The 19,419-nt window shown below is 37.4% G+C and overlaps 2 protein-coding genes and 1 non-coding gene across 3 annotated transcripts; 2 read left to right on the plus strand and 1 right to left on the minus strand.

Moving 5' to 3' along the window:
• Positions 1–2,598: 2,598 nt before the first annotated feature.
• TRNAP-AGG (transfer RNA proline (anticodon AGG)) lies at positions 2,599–2,670 on the minus strand. Its single transcript has one exon. It is a non-coding gene; the product is annotated as a tRNA-Pro (tRNA).
• Positions 2,671–6,458: 3,788 nt separating this feature from the next.
• LOC148791403 (beta-amylase 1, chloroplastic-like) lies at positions 6,459–10,458 on the plus strand. Its single transcript, XM_088888164.1, has 4 exons — positions 6,459–6,643; positions 9,767–9,977; positions 10,078–10,188; positions 10,279–10,458. Exons 1-4 carry the CDS (start codon positions 6,459–6,461, stop codon positions 10,456–10,458), a joined length of 687 nt encoding a protein of 228 aa, XP_088744290.1.
• A 656-nt stretch (positions 10,459–11,114) lies between these two features.
• LOC104590333 (Amino acid kinase family protein) lies at positions 11,115–17,458 on the plus strand. The gene is made up of 7 exons (XM_019196501.2): positions 11,115–11,605; positions 12,950–13,094; positions 13,179–13,232; positions 13,455–13,546; positions 16,110–16,336; positions 16,789–16,965; positions 17,052–17,458. Exons 1-7 carry the CDS (start codon positions 11,409–11,411, stop codon positions 17,159–17,161), a joined length of 1,002 nt encoding a protein of 333 aa, XP_019052046.1. The 5' UTR covers positions 11,115–11,408; the 3' UTR covers positions 17,162–17,458.
• Positions 17,459–19,419: the final 1,961 nt, after the last annotated feature.

The following is a 19,419-nucleotide window of genomic DNA, read 5'->3' on the forward strand; positions in this document are numbered from 1 at the left end:
TTTAATAATCAATGACTGCAAACCGGGTGCGACCTTTGATCCTGGAACACAAAAAGAAGGAAAGAAAGTCAAATTAGAGAAAGCGCTTTTTAGATTCTTAGAAAGCAAATAAAGAAACCCTTAAATCTATCGTCTTAAAATGTTTTTCCTTTCTGTTTTGCCAGAGATATGATGAGTTCTACAATCAGTCTTGATTTGACAGGCTACAAAATCTTGGATGGTTTGTTGTTTAAGGTAAGAGTTTGGGAGTGCTTATTAAACAAGTATTTATTCATGAGCGTTTGGTGAAAATGCAATTATACGGGTTATGTAAATAATCACTTTAAAAAAAGCCCAGAATTTGTGCTTTTCATTTAAGTGCTTATTTCTGAGAAAACACACTTATTCGGGTTATGTAAATAAGTGCTTATTAGCGTGATTCCGACCCAAAATATATGTTTAGTCCATTAAGTAAGTATTCTAAACTTACCTAAATATAATTAATATAATTGGTGCCATAAGGGTATTATTGTAGTTAGGTTCATCTTTCAGTGCCGTGATTGAGACTTTTTGTTGGGCATAGGGAGCGATTACTTGATTGCTTGCATACAGGATGTTGTGTGGAATTTTTTTTAACAGTTTCTCTCTGTACCGCAAAAGTATATATTATTTATATATTTTTTAGTTGAGGATTCATTCAATAAAGGTACTGTGGTCTGTGGTGTTAAAGAAAATTTAAATTGAATGAGGGCCTTATAACGCCAGGAAGGGATTTGTTCAGATAATAGATATTAAAGTTAAGCTTCGAGGCACTCATGCATGTAAAATTTTAGATTTAATGGTGTAATCCAAAGTTTTTATAACTAAACCGGACAATAAATCGTTCAGAGGTCCAGTTTCTGGGTCGAATGGTCTGACCGTGTGAATAAAATGGATGGTCCGTTCCAATAAAAATAATTAAAAAATCAAAAATAAATAAAAAGTCAACAACCATTAGACAATTTGAACGGTTTAACTGCCTGGATCAGTGATTTGCTGACCAAATCGATGGTTTTTTGGCCAAAATGATAGTTCTGGGGTAAAATGAAATTGATTCCTGATTTTTCCGGTCCAATTGTCTGGTCCTGTCCGTTCTTGAAACCGTGGTGTGATCTACAGCATTTTTCAAAATTTTATGTTTGGAGAACTTTAATGTGTTCATAAAAGAAAACAAAACTAGTAGTAACTAGTTTAATGTATTTCCAATCTTCGTTAGCGCCGCTGGTTCTCCATCATGCATGCATATGATGAGTTTTCTCTCTCTCTCTCTCTTTTTCTCCAAGAACAACCGTAACTGAGGCAGCCACCATGACCTTAGCCATCCGATTGCGATCACAATCACGGCTTCAGTCGGTCGGTGGTCATCACGACGTGATGTCCAGGATTCCATGGAATTAATCGGTCTGCAGTGAAAACCCAGACATGTCTTGGACAAAAGAGAAAAGCCTCCGTAACTAAGTGGTTTGGAGTAACGACAAAAAAGCTCCAGATTTTGACTCCAAAGCTGGAGTCTCAGCCTATAAGCCCGAATCCTACGAAGTTCTTTGTCACAGATGCTGCAGAGTTCAATCCCAAATCAAAATTTTGTCTATTTATTTTCCGTGGGATTTCCTATTACCAGATTTCGTCTAGAAATCTTATGAATCTTTTGTTCTTTCTCCTCTCCTCTCCTGTTTTCCGTTTTAATTTATTGCAAATATTTAACTCTGATTCATCATATAAAAATAGAGGTTTTTGTTCTACGATGAAAATGAAAGCACTTAATCCCAGTTGCGGCTTAGGCTTTTGAAGATCATGCTCAATGTTAGGAGTGGAGAAAAGAAGAGAGGGATTGAGCAATTGACGGCTTAAGTGACGCTACCTTTTACATCCATAATCCAAACAATAACCAATGCATGTATATAACTAACAACCAGACCGGGCATAAAATGAAAGAAGAGGTACGGGTTAGAGGTTCAACCGGGGTTGAACTGTGATGATGTGACATATTCACACACACATACACATATATGGTGGTTGTCCCGTCTTATCTCTTCGGGTTAAATCCAGATGTCATGAAAGTCTATTTACATTTCATTAGTTCATGTTTTCTATGTATTATACTTTCACCTTTAACAAGATAAAGTACTTAACATTACATTCAGCCAATTACAAGGGTGCAGTGGATGCATCATACCATATATTGTGTCAAGATTTTTAATAAATTATCAAAAATTTCCGGTAAATATTTATCATTTTTATCATATTAATATTCTTTTTAATATGCAAATACTTTAATATTCACATTACTTCTTTTTATAATTAAACTTAATCACACAATATCCTACGGTTTAGACAATATATACGATGCAATTCTGAAATTTCATGAGAAAAAAAAATCAAAATACTATCTTAAATTAATCTACCCGAAATTTGGAGTTTCACCTTGCTTAAAATAACATCAATTTAATTATACCATCTGAAAACATTGGCAGTAGTGTGGGACAATGACACTATGACAGGTGAGAACGTGGATTATAAATAAATATTTTGCCCAGATTTGTTTTTTTAAAGTTGACTGGGATGGCCAGAATAAGAAAAGGGGCATTCCGAGAATTGAACTCGGGACCTCTCGCACCCTAAGCGAGAATCATACCACTAGACCAAATGCCCACTTTGATTTTCAAATGTCGTTGTACCTTTATATTGATCGAAGGCATCGCTCACATTAACAATGGTAAATCTGAATCAAGTAATCCAACCTCTAATTGTCTGGTTTGGACTTCTGAGTTCAAAATAAAAAAAAAAACAAAAAAATGGCCTGGGAATTAAAATGTTGACGATTTCTGATTGGTCCAAGCTTAGTGGATTAGGGAGTGTTTGGTCGTTTTCATTGTCTTCCATGGTCTCCAACCTTCAAGTGCCTGTGCCGCACATGGTTCATGGGGATGGGTGATGATAATCCATCGTTGTTTAGTTGTTTTATTTATTCCAAACCACCAACCACTCAACCAGGTCGGCCGGCTTTTCCCCACCCTTCTCAGGCCTCAATCCCCTTGTCCATGTGCTAAATGCGCTGCCGACAAGTAAAAAAAAACTAAAAAAGCCGCTCGGGTGGAGCCTGCTAAAGCAAGTCTAATTTATTAGACAATGATCCCTCTATATTGCTCTTATGCTTCTTATTTTCTGTTAAAAACAGAAACCCAGAAAAAAAAAAAAAACAGTAATTCTTTGAGAGTGGTGAGATGGGTGGGTCCAATTGTCCAAAGTCCTTTTGGATGCTGGTGAAGTGTCATAAACAAAGACATCAAAATCATCAAATATTTGATCTATACATACATTACAAGTGAAGAGATACCTGGAATTAGCAGTGGACAGAAAAGATTGCTCTGTTATGTATTCTTTTTGTTTTTAAATATTCTGCGTGTGATGAAGCCTCTAGCAAAGTGGGTGGGGTATCCAATTTATATGATGGTAGGTTTATTGACTTTCTTGGAGCTAAAAGTCCACCCCATCTTTGAAATGTTCATATTACAAAGGAGCAAACATGTTTGTAGCTAAATTTGACTTAGATTTAGCAGGCAATGAGTGCCCCTTTGGGAGGGCTTTCGTACAGCGGCTTTGTTAATTGTTATGTGAGCTGGGAAACCCGGAAAGAGAATAATACCATGACAACAAGAGAATAAATCCACATTCATATGCTACAAAGTCAAGGGTTTTTGAACAAAAAAAAAAAACAAAAGCAAGAATCCGTTTGATTCACAGTTGGAATCGGAATGAAAATGGTCTATTCCTATAGTCTGTTTGGTTCAGTTAGGAATGAGAATGGGAATTGAAATCAGCAAGAATGAGATTTCATTCCTAAGGGACAAGGAATGTCATTCTAACAGGAATGGGAATGGGATTTCGATTATACCCAACCAAATAATTGGAATTGAAATAGCCCATTCCGATTCCAATTCCAAACCCATATTTTTGTGAACCAAACGGGCCCTAAAATCATTTATTGTACATATGGCTGAATACACACACCAAGTGGGTCTTCAAAAAATCATTAGCTAGTGCTTGGTATCATTGCCATTTTCTCGGATAATGGTCACAATTTATCCAAGTTTGATGCATATTTGTATTGCTATTTGTTGCCAGTTAGGTGCCATATAAATAAAAAGGTGAAAATATTATTTTCATTGCAAGAAACTTAAAAGTGATGTTTTTAGGGAAAATGGCATAAATATACCCTGAGTTTTCATAAATTGACTTAAAGGTATTGTGAATTTTTCAAAAAGATTTAAATATACCTTATGGGTTGATTGAACATACCCTCCATCAATGAAAAGACACATGAACTTATTGAAAATTCTACAAATCCTATTTTACCCTTTTGAGAAAGAAGAAGAAGGAGGATGAACATAGAATGGTGGCAGAATAGAAGAGGAAAAAGATGATTAGTGGACTGGTTCGGTTAATAGAGAAAGAGGAAATTCCCCCCCACCCATGAGTTTGCCACCAACCATAACATCTCGAAGACGTTGTCGCTCGTAGTAAAGAACCTGAAGCACAATTTGCACAGGGAGGCGATGGTTATGAGTTGCGTTAGTTCCTGTGATAGCTTTTGGCACAATTTGCTCTTCATGTCAGTCGGAGCAAGATGAGACTTCAAGTATATATCTATGGTTCTTGCTTGTTCTAGGATTAACTCGGCAAGAGCATTGAATCTTGATACAGATAAATTATGGTTAGAAGCTATTTCATCAAAACAACTCTCCATTAGCTTTCCAACATGCTCCATGTCACTCATAGGAGGAGAGACATACTCTTCATTTGCAATGTAGCCCAAACGAGTGGCTTCCAATTCATAACCAAGGTAGTTCATCATGATCCATTGCATCATGTCCACATCAAACAATGTGTTTCCAATGAAGGAAAATGAAGGAATCAAGAGATCATCTAGTACCACTTGTTTGAGTTCTAGACCCATCATCTTCTCGAGATTAAGCATCCCACATGCAACCATTGTTTCTAGATATATTGTTGCACATAGAAGCATAGAGAGAAATCCAATGGACATTGCATTCTTCTCCATTGGAAGAAGACCATACCAAAATGACCCCATTGACCGAGATCCACTCCCTTCTTTCCATTGGAAATAAAAACCCACCCACCTCTAGCTTTGAGGATGCCCCTTATGGGAAATATCAAACTCTACATACCTCCACACATTCAGTGAAAGGCAATCAATCAATGAGAAGAGCCAAAACAAGAGTTCGAATGGTCTTCCAAACTTACTTATTCTTTCAGAAATACTAGGATGTAGTTGGCCCTAATGTGATTGAAGCAACTCGAGAAATTTTTAACTCTGGTTAAAAATTTGCCAATTAGCCTATACAAAACTCCATATAAAATCATTACAAAAATAATTGCTAACCGATTCAAGCTTGTCTTCCTAGCCGGGAGACAAAGATTTTGATGGCCCATGAAGTGATTCATTCTACGTGCAAATCTAAAAGAAAGTCAAAGTACATGACTATTAAGTTAGATATGATGAAGACATAGGATAGAGTGGAATGGAGTTTCCATGATAAAATAATGGCTAAGATGGGATGTGGTGAGAAAAGTAGAAGATGGATCATGTAATGTATTTGTGTAGTGTCTTATAAAGTCTTGATTAGTGGCTCTATAGGTAGGGTTATTAAGCCTTCTAAAGGACTCTAGCAAGGTAATTCCCTATTTCCATACCTTTTTCTTCTAGTTTCTAAGGTGTTATCTAAATCTCTTCAATAAACAAAGAAATGGGGAAAATTTTTGGGTATTAAATTGAAAAGGTACTGTCCAACTATTTCTCATCCTTTTTTCGTGGATGTTAGTTACATTTTTGGCAAAGCAAACCATGCAAAAGGTGGGGAAATTCTCTCTCTTGAAAAAATTTGAGATGGTCTCGGGTCAAAAAGTTGGTCTTTCCAAGTCTAAGGTGTTTTTTAGTAACACTGCTTATCCAAAAGTTTAAAGGCTGATTTCAAAATTTCTAAAAATTAAAAGGGTTGCCTACAGAGGTTGGGAAGTTAAAGAAAACAACCTTTAACTTCGTAGTGGATATGGTGTATAGAAGGGCAAGTGGTTGGAAAGAGAAGTATCTGTCTACTACAAGTAAGGAAGTTCTAATCAAGTCTTTCATAAATTCCATCCCGGTTTTGCACTATGTCAATGTTCCTTCTTCCTAAACAAATTTGTGAAGAAGTGAGTAGTATCCAAAGGAGGTTTGGGTGGAGGTGTTAAAACCATGGGCCAAATATTAATTGGGTCAGTTGAGCAAGGCTTTGTAAACCCAAAAGAGAAGGTGGGTTGGGCTTTAGAGACTTGAGAAGCCCTCCTAGCCAAGCAATGTATGAGAGTAATTCAAAGGCCTAACTCTTTGTTGGGCCAGAACCAAAATATTTTCCTAACTCTTCCCTCCTCAGTGCAAGATGTCACCAATATGCTTCATGGGCTTGGAGAAGTTTAATGATGGAAAAGAAGGTTCTAAAAAAAGGGTTGGTTTGGGCAAATTGGTGATGGCTTCTCTAGCAATTCTTGGAGCGATCCTTGGATTCCCTTTGTCTTGGATTGCAAGGTTCACATCAATAAGCCCTAAGACTGCCTCTTTGAAAAGGTGATTGACTTTATAAACCTAGCAACTAAGGATTGGGACTTGGATAGATTAATGAATGCTTTCCCTTCTAGCCTAGTGGAGGAAATTAAAATATATATATATTCCTAAAGATGAGGTGAGCGATATGGCTATTTGGCTTTTTGAGAAAACTGACAACTTCTCAATGAAATTGAATTTTTACGTGGCCTAGAAGATGGAAATTGAGGTTTCAAATGGTAGCAAACAGTGCATAGAGGTTAGGTTCACCTAGACAACACAAAACTTTGGAATTTCATCTAGAATAAAGATGTTATTCCCAAGGTCAAAATGTTTATGTGGAGAGTGTTAAACAAAAACCTTCTTGTTTACAACAACCTCTAGAAGAAAAAAGTGGTCTCAGATCCTTTGTGTCCTGTTTGCCTTCTTCATCCCGAAATAGTAGATCATGTAATCCTTCATTGCGAGTCTATAAGGTTTGATGGAAATTGTTGTCTCGGTTCATGATATGCTTCTATAGTGGGTGAAGGATAGTTCCATTTCTAAGGATGATAAAATGCAGCCGTGTTTGTTCTTTTTTGTTATATCTTGGCAACTGTGGAATAATAGCAACAATGTTATACATATAAGTAGTCCTCATAATCCTTTATCTTCTATTATTAGGTTGAACAAGTTGGTGGCGTAGATTCTGAGTATATCAGAAACACCCCCTAGTTTGATTGGCCTGGCATGATCTAGATCTGTTGGCATCCACCCCAGTGCTCCCCACACACATTTTGTAAAACATTTGGGTGGACGGTGCCTTTTTCTACGAATAGGTATGCAAGGGCAGGTGTTGTTGTGTTGGATAGAGAGAACAAGTTTTTGGCAGCTTCTTCTTCATCTATGATGCCGCAATCTCCCATCTTTGCTGAAGCATAAGCCATTTTCTCTAGTCTACAATTGGCTAAAATTCTATGGTGTTACTCTCTAACTATGAGTTATTATTAAAGTGTTTAAACTCTGCCTCTAGTTCTATCTCCCCTCCTTTTGAGGTTTGGCCTATTTTTGTGGACATCATGGCTGAGAAATGTGACTTTTCTTTGGTGGTTTTTATCCATGTTTCATGCAACTCAAACAAGGTCGTTCATTTTATTATTGGGTCCAGTAGCTCATGACTATCCTCTTGATGTATCTTGCCCTTAATTAATGAAATTTCGTTTTTTTATTGCTAAAAAAAGTATAACATTATAAATAATCATAAATCACAAACAAAAGACGAGAATCCTCCCAAAAATAGTTGAAAACCATAATGTTTAGCCTCCCTAGCTATACAATGGGTAGGGGTGTCAATTGATCGGTTTTAGGTTGGATCCAATCCGAACTAAAATTAATCAATTGAATTTGAACAGCCAAGTATAGAAATTGGGTTGGACTAAATCCAAATAAATTCATCCAAACTCCTATCGGTTTGATTTGGACTTAAATCAAATCTTCACAATAGAACCGGAAACCAGAACCTTTTTGTGTTTTATAGGTACTAGCTAGTTGTAGAGCATATTTGGGGGAAATTTTGCAAAAAAAGAGCTTTTTGAGATCAAGAAGATTAATAGTATATCGTGAAGAAGATTAATCTATAAAATGAACAAATTAAAAAAAAAAAATTGTGAAGATGCTTTGATTTTAATCAATGCTTTCAAAACCAAAGAAATCAGGGACCGTTTTACCCCAAAACTACTATTTGGCAAAAAACTGTTGGTTTGGTTAGCGAACCACTGACCTAGGTGGTCGATCCATTCGATCTAGGAAGGGCTTTTGGCCATTTTTTGGGTTTTTTAAAAATTTTATATCTTTTTATTAGAGTGGGCTGTCTGTGTTAGACCGGATGATTGGGCTATTCGATCCGGGAACTAGACCCTAGAACGGTTCCCTGTCCAGTCCTGTTTTAAAAATTGATTTTAGTGTTCCAAATTTTCTTTATTTTAATATACTTAAATTTTTTTATTAGAGTAGGCTGTCTGTGTCAGACTGGATGATTGGACTGTTCGACCCGGGATTGGATTGGATAATATAAAAAAAAATTGATATTTCATTTGATTTGGATTGGGTTGAATCCAATCCTGTCCATTTACATTTTAATGGATTGTATTGGATTTAGATTGGATTGGGTCCGGTCCATTTATAAATGGATTCGCATTGGACTGGATCGGGTTATACCAAATCCAATCCAATTGACACCCCTAACAATGGTAAGCATATTCCTTGACATATGCACATACTATATCTTCCATAATTTAAAAGACTAATACAAAAAGATAGTCTTATCCTGGAGAGTATGGCAGTTCCATGGTATATCCAAAAGACCAGTGCCTAGAGCTTTATCTAAAATGAAATTTCGTTTTAGGGTAATTTCCTTAAATTACCTCTATTGTTTATGAAATTAACTAACTATACCCTTATTGTTTACATATTCTCTTAAAATATCCTTACCGTTGCTAAAAATTGATATCACCATTAAGTGCTAGCCCTTCACTATTCATCAAATTTCAAATAAAACCCAACTGATGTGCAATTCCAATGATGATGTTTTGGAGACGGATGGAATTTTCCCTTCGTTCATCCCACCAGGAAGACCCCTGAGGTGCGCCCAAATACGCTGATCCGGTCTCTCCCCTCTTTCTTCCATTCCATTGTTAGATTTTTCTTTTCCCCTTTGTTCTCTTCCTCTCTCTCCCTTTCCCTGTTTCAATCGCCGCTGCTTGCAACGGTGGATCTAAACACAATGGTGGAGCAGTGCTCTTAACACACAACGGCGGAGCAGCGCTCTTAATACACAACGATGGAGCAGCGCTCTAAACCCAAAACTTGATGTTACACTCAAGATTTGGGGAAAAAAGAAGCAAAGCAAAAGCCCAAGCAAGGTACCTCTCTTGCTCAGAGAGACTGACATCCACAGGCATATGTCTTCTCTTCTCTTCTTTCTGATTCCGACTTCTTTGTTGTTCAGACACACGAGGAGAAGGCTCGTTACTGTTAGGAAAATACGTTTCCAGTTTCTCTGTTCTGATGGTTGGGTTCCAATCTACTCTGCTTTGCTCTGTTTTGTAGGTGGATCATGTGATCCATCCATGGCCTGACACTTTGAATTTTGATAATATCGTGATTCAGGATTCCTTTTCCTAAATGGGTGGTGGAAGAGATAGAGAGAGATCCAGACCTCGATTACACAAATCAATGGGGAAAGAGGAATTATGAATATGTCTCTTTGGGCTGCGACCACCTTCTGGTGCTCAAGGGTCAAACGCTCGTTCAGTGCTATGCTGACTTCATGCAAGCTTTCAGGGACAACTTCAAACACCTTCTTGGCGACACCATCGTGGTAGTTACTTGACTTACTTCTCTGCATTAATCTTTAGCATCGGTAGCTTAGTCTATTTTCGATCAATTCGCTTAGCTTGGAATTGCATTGTTCATTCAAGAAATCCAAGTGGGAATGGGTTCCAGCAGGAGAGCTCCGTTACCCTTCATATCCAGAGAAGAATGGAAGATGGAGGTTCCCAGGTATAGAAGCCTTCCAGTGTTTCGACAAGGTAAGGAAGGGAAGGGTCTTCCATCTTTTCTGTTGCACGATCGGATATCTTCCCATTTTCAAATGGGTGTGTCTGTTTGGATGATTGCAGTACATGGTCAATAGCTTGAAAGTTGTCGCTGAAGTTGCTAGCAAGCCTGAGTGGGGTCATAGTGGCCCTACAGATGCTGGTCACTACAACAACTGGCCAGAGGATACCCAGTTCTTCCACTGTGATGGTGCCAGTTGGAATAGTGCCTATGGTGAAGTCTTCCTCACTTGGTACTCCTAGTTGCCCCTGAACCACCGTGAAATGATACTGTCATTGGCCGAGTCCATCTTCCAAGGCACCGGTGTCAAGATCTCGGTGAAGATTGCAGACATCCATTGGCACTACGAGAGCCGGTCTCATGTCCTTGAGCTTAGAGAAAGCGGAATTAGAACTCGCTCCCACCTGCTTCTACTTAGTAACATTCAGTGCTTACCTCACTCCCTATCACCACACCGGGAGGGCATTTTAGGAATTTTAAAATAATTATTACTCATGTAATATTATGTGAACGAAGTGTGACATAAAATTAATAGGAGATTTCGAACAATTATAAAAAAAAGTTAATAATATAATAGCTAAACAATAAGAGTGGAGTTAATTAACTAAACATTAAGGATTTTATTGAAATTGCCCTTCGTTTTATTAAAAAAAAGCATGTTGCATTGCAATATATGGACCCACCATTTTATTGGATAAGCAATTGGCAAGGGCATTTTCAATTTCCCTGCTGAGGCATAACTCAAGCCTAAGCCCTGACCAAAGTTGACAGCTAAAATCGTCAAACCTCAAGCCATCATCCACGCGTCGACAATCGACGTATGCAACTCCCGTATTACTGTCATTCTTTTGGATTCTAATCTGATGGCTGATCGGTCGTGTTTATATAAGCAGACCTTCTTCCCTGGTGTACAAAAGCAACTGTGATAGTAACATCTTTGTGCAATTGTGCTCCTTTCAAAGGAAAAAGGAAACGTTATCTCCATTCCCCAGTCCAAAGTGCAAACCAAAAGCGAGGGAAAAATATCTCGTGAAACAACACAGCGAGCGCCGAGTGACGGACTGAGGGGAAAATATCTCCTGAAACAACCGGCGAATCCTCTACCGACGACGACGAATTCAACAGGGAAGGCCTGTTTGAGTAACACCTTTCTGATGTTTCTTCGCTTTCTTGTGATTATCGCTTCGCTGTAATGGCTATATCACCTACGTTTCTTCCCACCATGTCTCTTAACGCCCTTTTGTCTCAATCTTCATATTCATCTTCACTTCTGTTTCCTGTTAGACTCAAAAGTCGTCCCATGATGGGTTGTCAAAGCACACCTGGGAGGATAGTTCTTAACTGTTCTTCTTCTGAAATGGGTCCACTCTCGGAGTCTATGAAAATCAGGTATGCCTCTTGCAAGTTGTTCTTTCTGTTTATTTATCGAATCTCAGGTATGCTTCTTGCAAGTAATTTTGTGTTTTAATTTTGTTTTTCTTTTGGGTGAACGGAGTTTGATGAACGATTACCTACTTGCCTAGTTTGTAAGCCATGAGACCAATTGTTCGTCTTGGACTTGGATGTTTAGAATATTTAGGAAGGAAGTTAGGAAATCGCAATTGGATATTATATTTAGAAATGTTTGTGTTTTGTGAATTGGTTATTCAAGGTAAAACAATGTATATGCCGTTATTGGTAGATTTAGACACATTGTCATTTTTGCTCTGCTATAAGAATTACCGAGTGGGAGAAAAACACGAAAAGATAGAGTGCATTTTTTATGTTAGCGCATCAGTTTATGTTTAACTGTTCTTCTACAAGTGATCGGCATTCAGCACAGGCAATTGATAAAGTTTCTGAATGATAAGGAACCTATTTACATCTCCTGATGGATAGAATGCTAGATATTTATTCTTTAAGACAGTTACAATTATGTGAGCTTGGGTTGAAATTGGGGCAGGTTGACTGAAGTGATGTGGAAAGAGCATATAAAAGAAATTAAGGTATATAAGTGCTCCCAGATTAGTGAGTAGTACCAATAGCTTATTTACCACTTGGCTTTTGATGTAGGATGAATATTTGATACTGTAAATAAACTACCATCATCAATTGTTGATGAAGCTTAGATGCATCTTGTTAATCTTTTTTACTGGTTCATCCTTGACTCTGCACTAAATTATTGCAAAAGTTTTTTGTTGAAGTTGAAAAGACATAACAACCCTTTCTTCCATTCTTGAGCTAAGTGGTGCTAACTAGAGCTTTTGAAATGGGTACATTTTATTTTGGTAACCAAGAAATAAAACATTCCTAAAATCAGTGCAGAGGGTATGAGAATGTTGTGATGAATGCATGCTAATACTAATGATAAATGTATGGTATTCCAAGGAACTGAGGGTAATTCAAATTAGTGACTGAAAAAGAGAAAGTAGATTAAGATGGATTGGCCATTTGAAATACAGATCAGTGATTGTACCATAGTTGATACAAAATTTAAGTTTTTAGAATGACCCTCCCAGAAAATTGAGCAAGTGCTTTGGTTAGCATTATAGACAATTGATTAGCTAGCTCATTCTAGAATTCATTAATTTAAGCTCATATCTTTGATGTTTGAACTTTTAAACTTTTTGCTTTCAGATTTTATTTGCTAATTTTCCATCTCAATTGACTTAGGAGGTAAGACATAACAAATTTGTACCCCTTAGAGCATCATGTGCTTGCTTGTCTACTTGTTAATATCTTCAATGCAAACAGACAACCTCGGATGTCAACTACAACACCATTCAGATTATCAATGGATGAAGCTGGAAAGTCAAGGCCATATAAATGGCAAAGGGTTTTGCTTAAAGTAAGTGGAGAAGCACTGGCAGGAGACCGCACACAAAATATTGATCCAAAGGTGGATAATGGGTGACTCAGTATAATCTGTTGTTTGCGTCCCTTGATTATCTATTAATCATTGCAGCTATTTGCACTTTTGCAGATTACAATGGCCATTGCAAGGGAGGTTGCATCTGTAACTCGGCTTGGCATTGAGGTAAATGTTCTGGTTGTCTTTTAGCTCTATCTGGTTTGCATTTTTTGCCATTCAACTCAGTGATTTTTAATTCATGTTTGATTCAGTTTCTTGGTGGTAGGATTGGGTTGAATCTAGGAACTAAAATGACACGTTTCTTTGGATGGTTGTAAACTGATATGTTTGCTTGCCTCATCTTGAGATGCATGAGGTCTGAGTTAGTTTCTTTTACTGAATGTTTAGGTTGCAATAGTAGTTGGTGGGGGAAATATCTTCCGTGGATCTTCATGGGCAGGAAGTAGCAGTCTTGACCGTTCATCTGCTGATTATATTGGGTAAAAAACTCTTGCTATCTTTTTTGATGCATTATCTCAGATGATAATTGTTATAGGCATCATTGTTCTTGATTTATTGAAGACCTATTTATTTGTTTATTTGATGAGCTATTTGTTTTTCAATTCTGTTGTAATTACCTGCATCTCAGCTGGGGAACAGACATACTGATGCCCCTCTTTTTCTTATTTATTTTTGATTGATATTACATTATTACTCCAAGACTTGTAGTTTGAATCCTAAATCTAAATCAAGTTATCTTTCTTCATGTATTCTGAACTTTAATAGCTATTGTATGGTGAATACATGGTGTAGGATGGTGCTGTGTGCCTCACAGATTTTCTCTAAAGTATGAAATATTTCGTAAGAGGTATACTAAAATTTGTTTTTATCTTACTAACATAAAGAGATTGTAAAAGTATAGATTTATAAAAGACCATGAACCTGGTTCAACCCATCTTAAACCAATGGCTAACCTGGTTTACAAGGCAATTCAAGACAAGTTGAAAGGCAGAATGGGCATAGGCCAGTGACCAACAACTGGCAAATAACTGGCCACCACTTGCTGACATGGCAAGAAGATTCTAGAAAAAGGTCCTTTAGGAAAAGGAAAAAAATATAGATAGGGTACCCATTTCTGATTGGGGCCCCAGATTTTCTCTCTTACCCTTGGACCTGAACTCTCTCTTCTCCTCCCTGGGCCCCAGATTTCCTCTGTCACCCTTGAACCCGATCTCTCTCTCTCTCTCTCACACACACTCACACACTCACACACACACACACACACAAATTCACCAATTCCCTCTTTTTCTTTTTCCACCGTGAAACTCGCTCCACCGCTATTCTCCTCAAAACTTTCAGAGCCTGAATACAGTCATCATCTGTCCACCAGCTTGGCAGAGTCCATGGGCTTACAGGAATATTTCAGTATACAGTGACAAGAAAATTAGTGGGAATGGGATAATGGGATCTCAGCATTTCTAGGTATTATGAAACCTATGGGAAAATTGGAATTAATAACTTGTCATTATGGAATTCCTTTAGGTTAGTGGCTTTTTAAGTTAAGAAAACTACCAAAAAAAAGGATGTGGGATAAAGAAAGGGCATTACCCAATGTGTTTTGGGAGGGTGGAGTGGACTGGGAACCTAATGTCTAGTATTTTGTGCATGAAGTGTCTACTCTCAGTTCAAACCTACATTCTTGCACTTGTAGAAAAAGAATGTGGGATATTTCATTATTTCTTAAAAAAAAAATTGGGATATTGGGATTTAATAAGAAGATTTGATAAAATAAAAGAAAAATGAGGGCAATTGGAACAAGAAATGGATATTTGCTGATCGTTTAAGGTGGTTGAATAATCAAGGTTCTGATCTTGATTGGTCATATTGGCTTCTATATCCTTGAACTTCTCTGCAAAACAAGAACAAGATACAGATAATATATTTTTTTTTTGAAAAATTAAAGTATTGTATTATATTATTTAAGAGGGGAAGGTTCCCTCAAGCTAAATACAAGAGAGAATTATGCAGGCCTTTACACCTGTGCAAAAGGTATGCTGAATGTGAAGACTGTAGCCATTATTTACTCATTTACAATATCAACAAAAAGAATACCGTTCACTGATTTGTAACTCATTTTTACTTGCGCCTTTGAACTCCTTATGCACAGGATGTGTACAATGGGCTACGTAACCCAATCATGAATAAGTATGACAGTTGCTGGTAAATGTAACAGTATATTGTCAATGTCTTTGTTCATGATTGGGTACCTTAACCTGTTTTTAGTAGATCCAGAGTCTTATTTATGGAACTTACAAACAAGAGTTCCTAAACTAACCTTTTACTTATCCTGAAAAAAAGACTTGTTCTTAAAACAACTAGGATGCTCTCTAAAACTAAACTAGGATGTGTAGCTAACTTTCTCAAGAAAGGAAATTTAATCAAATTTAAAATAAAATCTTAAATAAGTGTATTAGCATCACGGTTTCCTCATTTCTATGATTGCCCCCTATTAAAGTAACTTCCCAACATATGCGACCTCTTCAAAAATAATGATGAAATATCACATATAGGCTAATGGATTGACATGACTGGGGATAGGCTTATAGGCTTATAGGCCATCTCAGGTGCATGATGGGCTGCAGACCATGGGACTTCAAGATGGGCTGGCCCACATCAGTGCAATGACCTCAAGCAATTCTATTTTCCTACTTGGCTGGCCTTACCTATATATTTTTGTTATTTTACACAACACAGTGACACACTAATTACTCTCAAGGTAGATGGTAACAGGTAGCGGGACTCGAATCCGCAACTCTGCTGGGACTTGTATAAATGAACAACCTATCTTTTTTAAAGATAATTAACTTGGACTGAAACATTGTGAACTTGGAAGAATAGGTTCCTTGGTACCTTTATTTGTTTATTTCTTCTTTGTTTCTTCTTTCTGGTTCTTTTTGGGGCCCAGGGCCGGGGCATAATTACCACTGAAGCACAGTCTCAGTAATTAAATGCTTGCAGTTAACTTCCTTCCAACTGCTTTAATTGGATTTTCCAATTGTTTAGGATGCTAGCAACTGTAATGAATGCAATATTTCTGCAAGCAACGATGGAAAGTATCGGAATCGCAACACGAGTTCAGACAGCATTCCGGATGTCTGAAGTGGCAGAGCCCTACATTCGGAGAAGGGCTATAAGACACTTGGAGAAGGGAAGGGTAGTTATCTTTGCGGCAGGAACCGGGAACCCCTTCTTCACAACAGATACTGCTGCAGCCCTTCGCTGTGCAGAAAGTAAGTCAAATATTTTTATATTGGTGGAACTAGATTACTAATTTAGTATTTTAAAGTCAATTATGGAGTAGGTTCCAACTATCCAATCTGTGTGCCTAACTTAGAATATCCTTTTCCCTCTTATGGACGTAGACTATCCTATTCATCCAAAGATGGACTTCTGGGATGTTGCCCTCGATTGATGTTAAACTTGTTTCCATGGTAAACCTTTATTATGTTCCGTACAAGATAATGAGATCTTTAGATGCTCACCATTTTAAATTTGCAGGTAATGGCACCGTAATGGCTGGTCATCTGAACCTGGCTGGGCAGTGCCCTAGCTTAAATCCCTCTAAAAGATGTAACTGATCAGATATTTAGTACCATATGTAAATATATTTCTCTTTGAAATAGAGGATCTTAGAACACCATGTACCTTGCTTACAAAATATTGACTTGTATTGTTGATGTAGTAAATGCAGAAGTTGTACTCAAGGCTACAAACGTTGATGGCGTCTATGATGATGACCCTAGGTTTAACCCAAATGCTCAGCTCCTTGATTCTTTAAGTTACCATGATGTGACATCAAGGGATCTATCCGTAATGGACATGACAGCCATAACTTTGTGTCAAGAAAACAATATCCCTGGTATGGCAGAGTGTTTAAATTGGTTTATTTTCAGAAGCAAAGCATTGATGCCCTGATTACACCAAGGTTCTTTTTTCATGATGCAGTTGTTGTCTTCAATTTAACAAAGCCTGGCAATATTTCGAAAGCAATTAGGGGAGAAAGAGTTGGCACTTTGATCGGTGGAACATGGAATTCAACTGCAGCAAAGATGTAAAAAGCCAAGAGGGTTGGCACCTTTGGAAGGTGATTGTTTCTATTGTGAGGTTAGGAATTTTCTGGGAGCTCCTAATAGGCTTTGATGTCTAAACTGAACGGCTCAAAGCATCTGTAGAGTGCCAGATTGAGGGAATCTGACAAGAAACATTATAGTTTTTTAAGCTTGGAGAAATTGATTTCAGGCTTCTGATTTGATTCATTCAGCAGTGCTGCAGTGGGTGATGGTTTATGAAGAACCACACTGTAAATATCTTTTGTATAATACTAGAATTAGATGCTGGAGGACTTGGTGGAATCTTTGACTAGGCGAGACTCTACAACCAACACTAATTTAGAATTGCATGTAGTAGTTATCATCCACTTGATACTCGATAGCCATTGGCCAATAGAAAAAAAAAAAAAAACAAAAGGGAACAATTGGGTTTGGACCTGACAATGCAAACAAACAACTGTCAACTTTTTGTTTGTCTTTTGAAATTGATTTATGAAATAGTTTTCACAAGGCCGGCGAATAACCACAGGAATTCCAAGCTTTTTAACTATTGGGGTTTGTACTGTGCAGTCCACCCACAGAAGTCTTGGATCTACCTTACAGTTGGGGTAGGTGTCATCTCGAAATTGATGCTAATTTACTGGCCGGTGTGGGTGTTATAGGTTGAGGTGTTTAAAATTTTGAATTGTTACGGTCACGGGTTTGATTATTGGGTTAAATGGTCTGATCGTTTAAAATAAATGCTTGGCCAGTTCTGACAAAAAAATTAAAAAATTAAAAAAAATAAAAAACGATTAAAATTGTTCAAATGGTTAATCGCTCGGTTCAGCAGTTCACTGACTAAAATCAACAGTTTTAAAGGAAAATCTGATTTTTGGGGAAAAGGATTTAATCTGATTTTTCTGATTAGATTTTGAAAAAAAAATTTGGACATGGTTATGACAGGGTGGGCCTAATTATGATAAACGACTTTTTCCATACTTTTGATTCACTGCATTATAAATGACTGACACCACTCTTGTATACTTGAAAGAATTTCAAGAGATGAATTAAAAGTGAAATACATGACTGGTGATGGAGTTGATATTGGACAGCTCTATACATATGACTAGTCAATATGGTCATCAGTCAGAGTGGGATTTGCTATGTCAGCCCTACTTGACTAGATTTGCCACGTAAGCCCTTCACATCCCTTCTGAGAAGTGGGAATCCATGTTTCTGCTGCCTACATGGGCCGCCAAAAGAGAATGGTATTACCTCTGAGGCAGTGAGGCTGACCCATTTATTGAAGTTCAAACATTTACTTGCACGTAATTACCCAACTTTGTGGTAGAAAAACACCCTTGTTCATCCAAGACTAAGATGTTTTTTTTTTGATAGATAAGACTAAGATATATTTGTTCAATCCAAAATGGTCAGATTGTTACTAGCCATAATCTAACTTTAATCCATCCATCTAACTATATTTGTGGCCTTGTTCTCATCAACTTAAACTAATATTTAATTCTAATCTTCTTTATTTCGTATTGTTCATTGAACGTGGTCCATCAAAGCCACCGCCATATACGTTTCGCCATCAAAAGAAATAAATAATGACTTGGTTAATTGACTTGGTGGTTCCAAATCTCTATGCAAATGAGCCTTATCAGAGTGTGGCTTTCCCTTGTTTCGAAAAGGTTATTTGAGTAAATCAAGGTGGTCACAATGCCTAAGTACAACACGGACTGGAACGTTTTACTGACCGACCAGGCCTGTAAGAAGACCTTGGACTGACTTCAATCCAACCTGCTGGTCAGTTAGACCTGTCAAAATAGGTCTGTTCAACAGTGGGTGGCTTATGAGTAAACAATTTATTGTTTAATCTGAAACCGGGCCCACCCACTTTATTGTGCAGTTTGGGTCAGTCTTGGGTTCAACCCGATTCAGCCATCCATCCGGCTCGTGCCAGGGTCTTAGAACAGTTACGTATTTGGTGCAGCATGTACAGCACCGTTTGTATAATGTGTAGGTTAGAAGTACTGTTTTTTTGATAAAATGGTGTTTATTTTTATTTGGAAAAATTGCCTACTACATAGGACGTTTTTTTAGGGCAACAGCAATAATTAGCTCTAAATTAAAAAAAAAAAAAAACATCAAATTCAGCGTTTTTCTAGACCATGCCTTCTCGATTCTCAAAACGTAATTTGGAACACTATTTTTTATGAAAAACGATTTTAAATATACTATCATTTTCTGAAACACCAATTTTGCCAACGGCATACATG

Source organism: Nelumbo nucifera, chromosome 5, assembly GCF_055504915.1.
Source record: "Nelumbo nucifera cultivar China Antique chromosome 5, China Antique-T2T, whole genome shotgun sequence".
Lineage (NCBI taxonomy): Eukaryota > Viridiplantae > Streptophyta > Magnoliopsida > Proteales > Nelumbonaceae > Nelumbo > Nelumbo nucifera.

Coding starts and splice junctions, on each gene's coding strand:
- LOC148791403 (XM_088888164.1), top strand. CDS start 6,459: ATGTCACCAATATGCTTCATGGGCTTGGAGAAGTTTAATGATGGAAAA. Junction 6,644..9,766: donor AAGACTGCCTCTTTGAAAAG/GTGATTGACTTT, acceptor ATCGTGATTCAG/GATTCCTTTTCCTAAATGGG. Junction 9,978..10,077: donor TTCTTGGCGACACCATCGTG/GTAGTTACTTGA, acceptor TGTTCATTCAAG/AAATCCAAGTGGGAATGGGT.
- LOC104590333 (XM_019196501.2), top strand. CDS start 11,409: ATGGCTATATCACCTACGTTTCTTCCCACCATGTCTCTTAACGCCCTT. Junction 13,233..13,454: donor TAACTCGGCTTGGCATTGAG/GTAAATGTTCTG, acceptor CTGAATGTTTAG/GTTGCAATAGTAGTTGGTGG. Junction 16,966..17,051: donor TCAAGAAAACAATATCCCTG/GTATGGCAGAGT, acceptor TTCATGATGCAG/TTGTTGTCTTCAATTTAACA.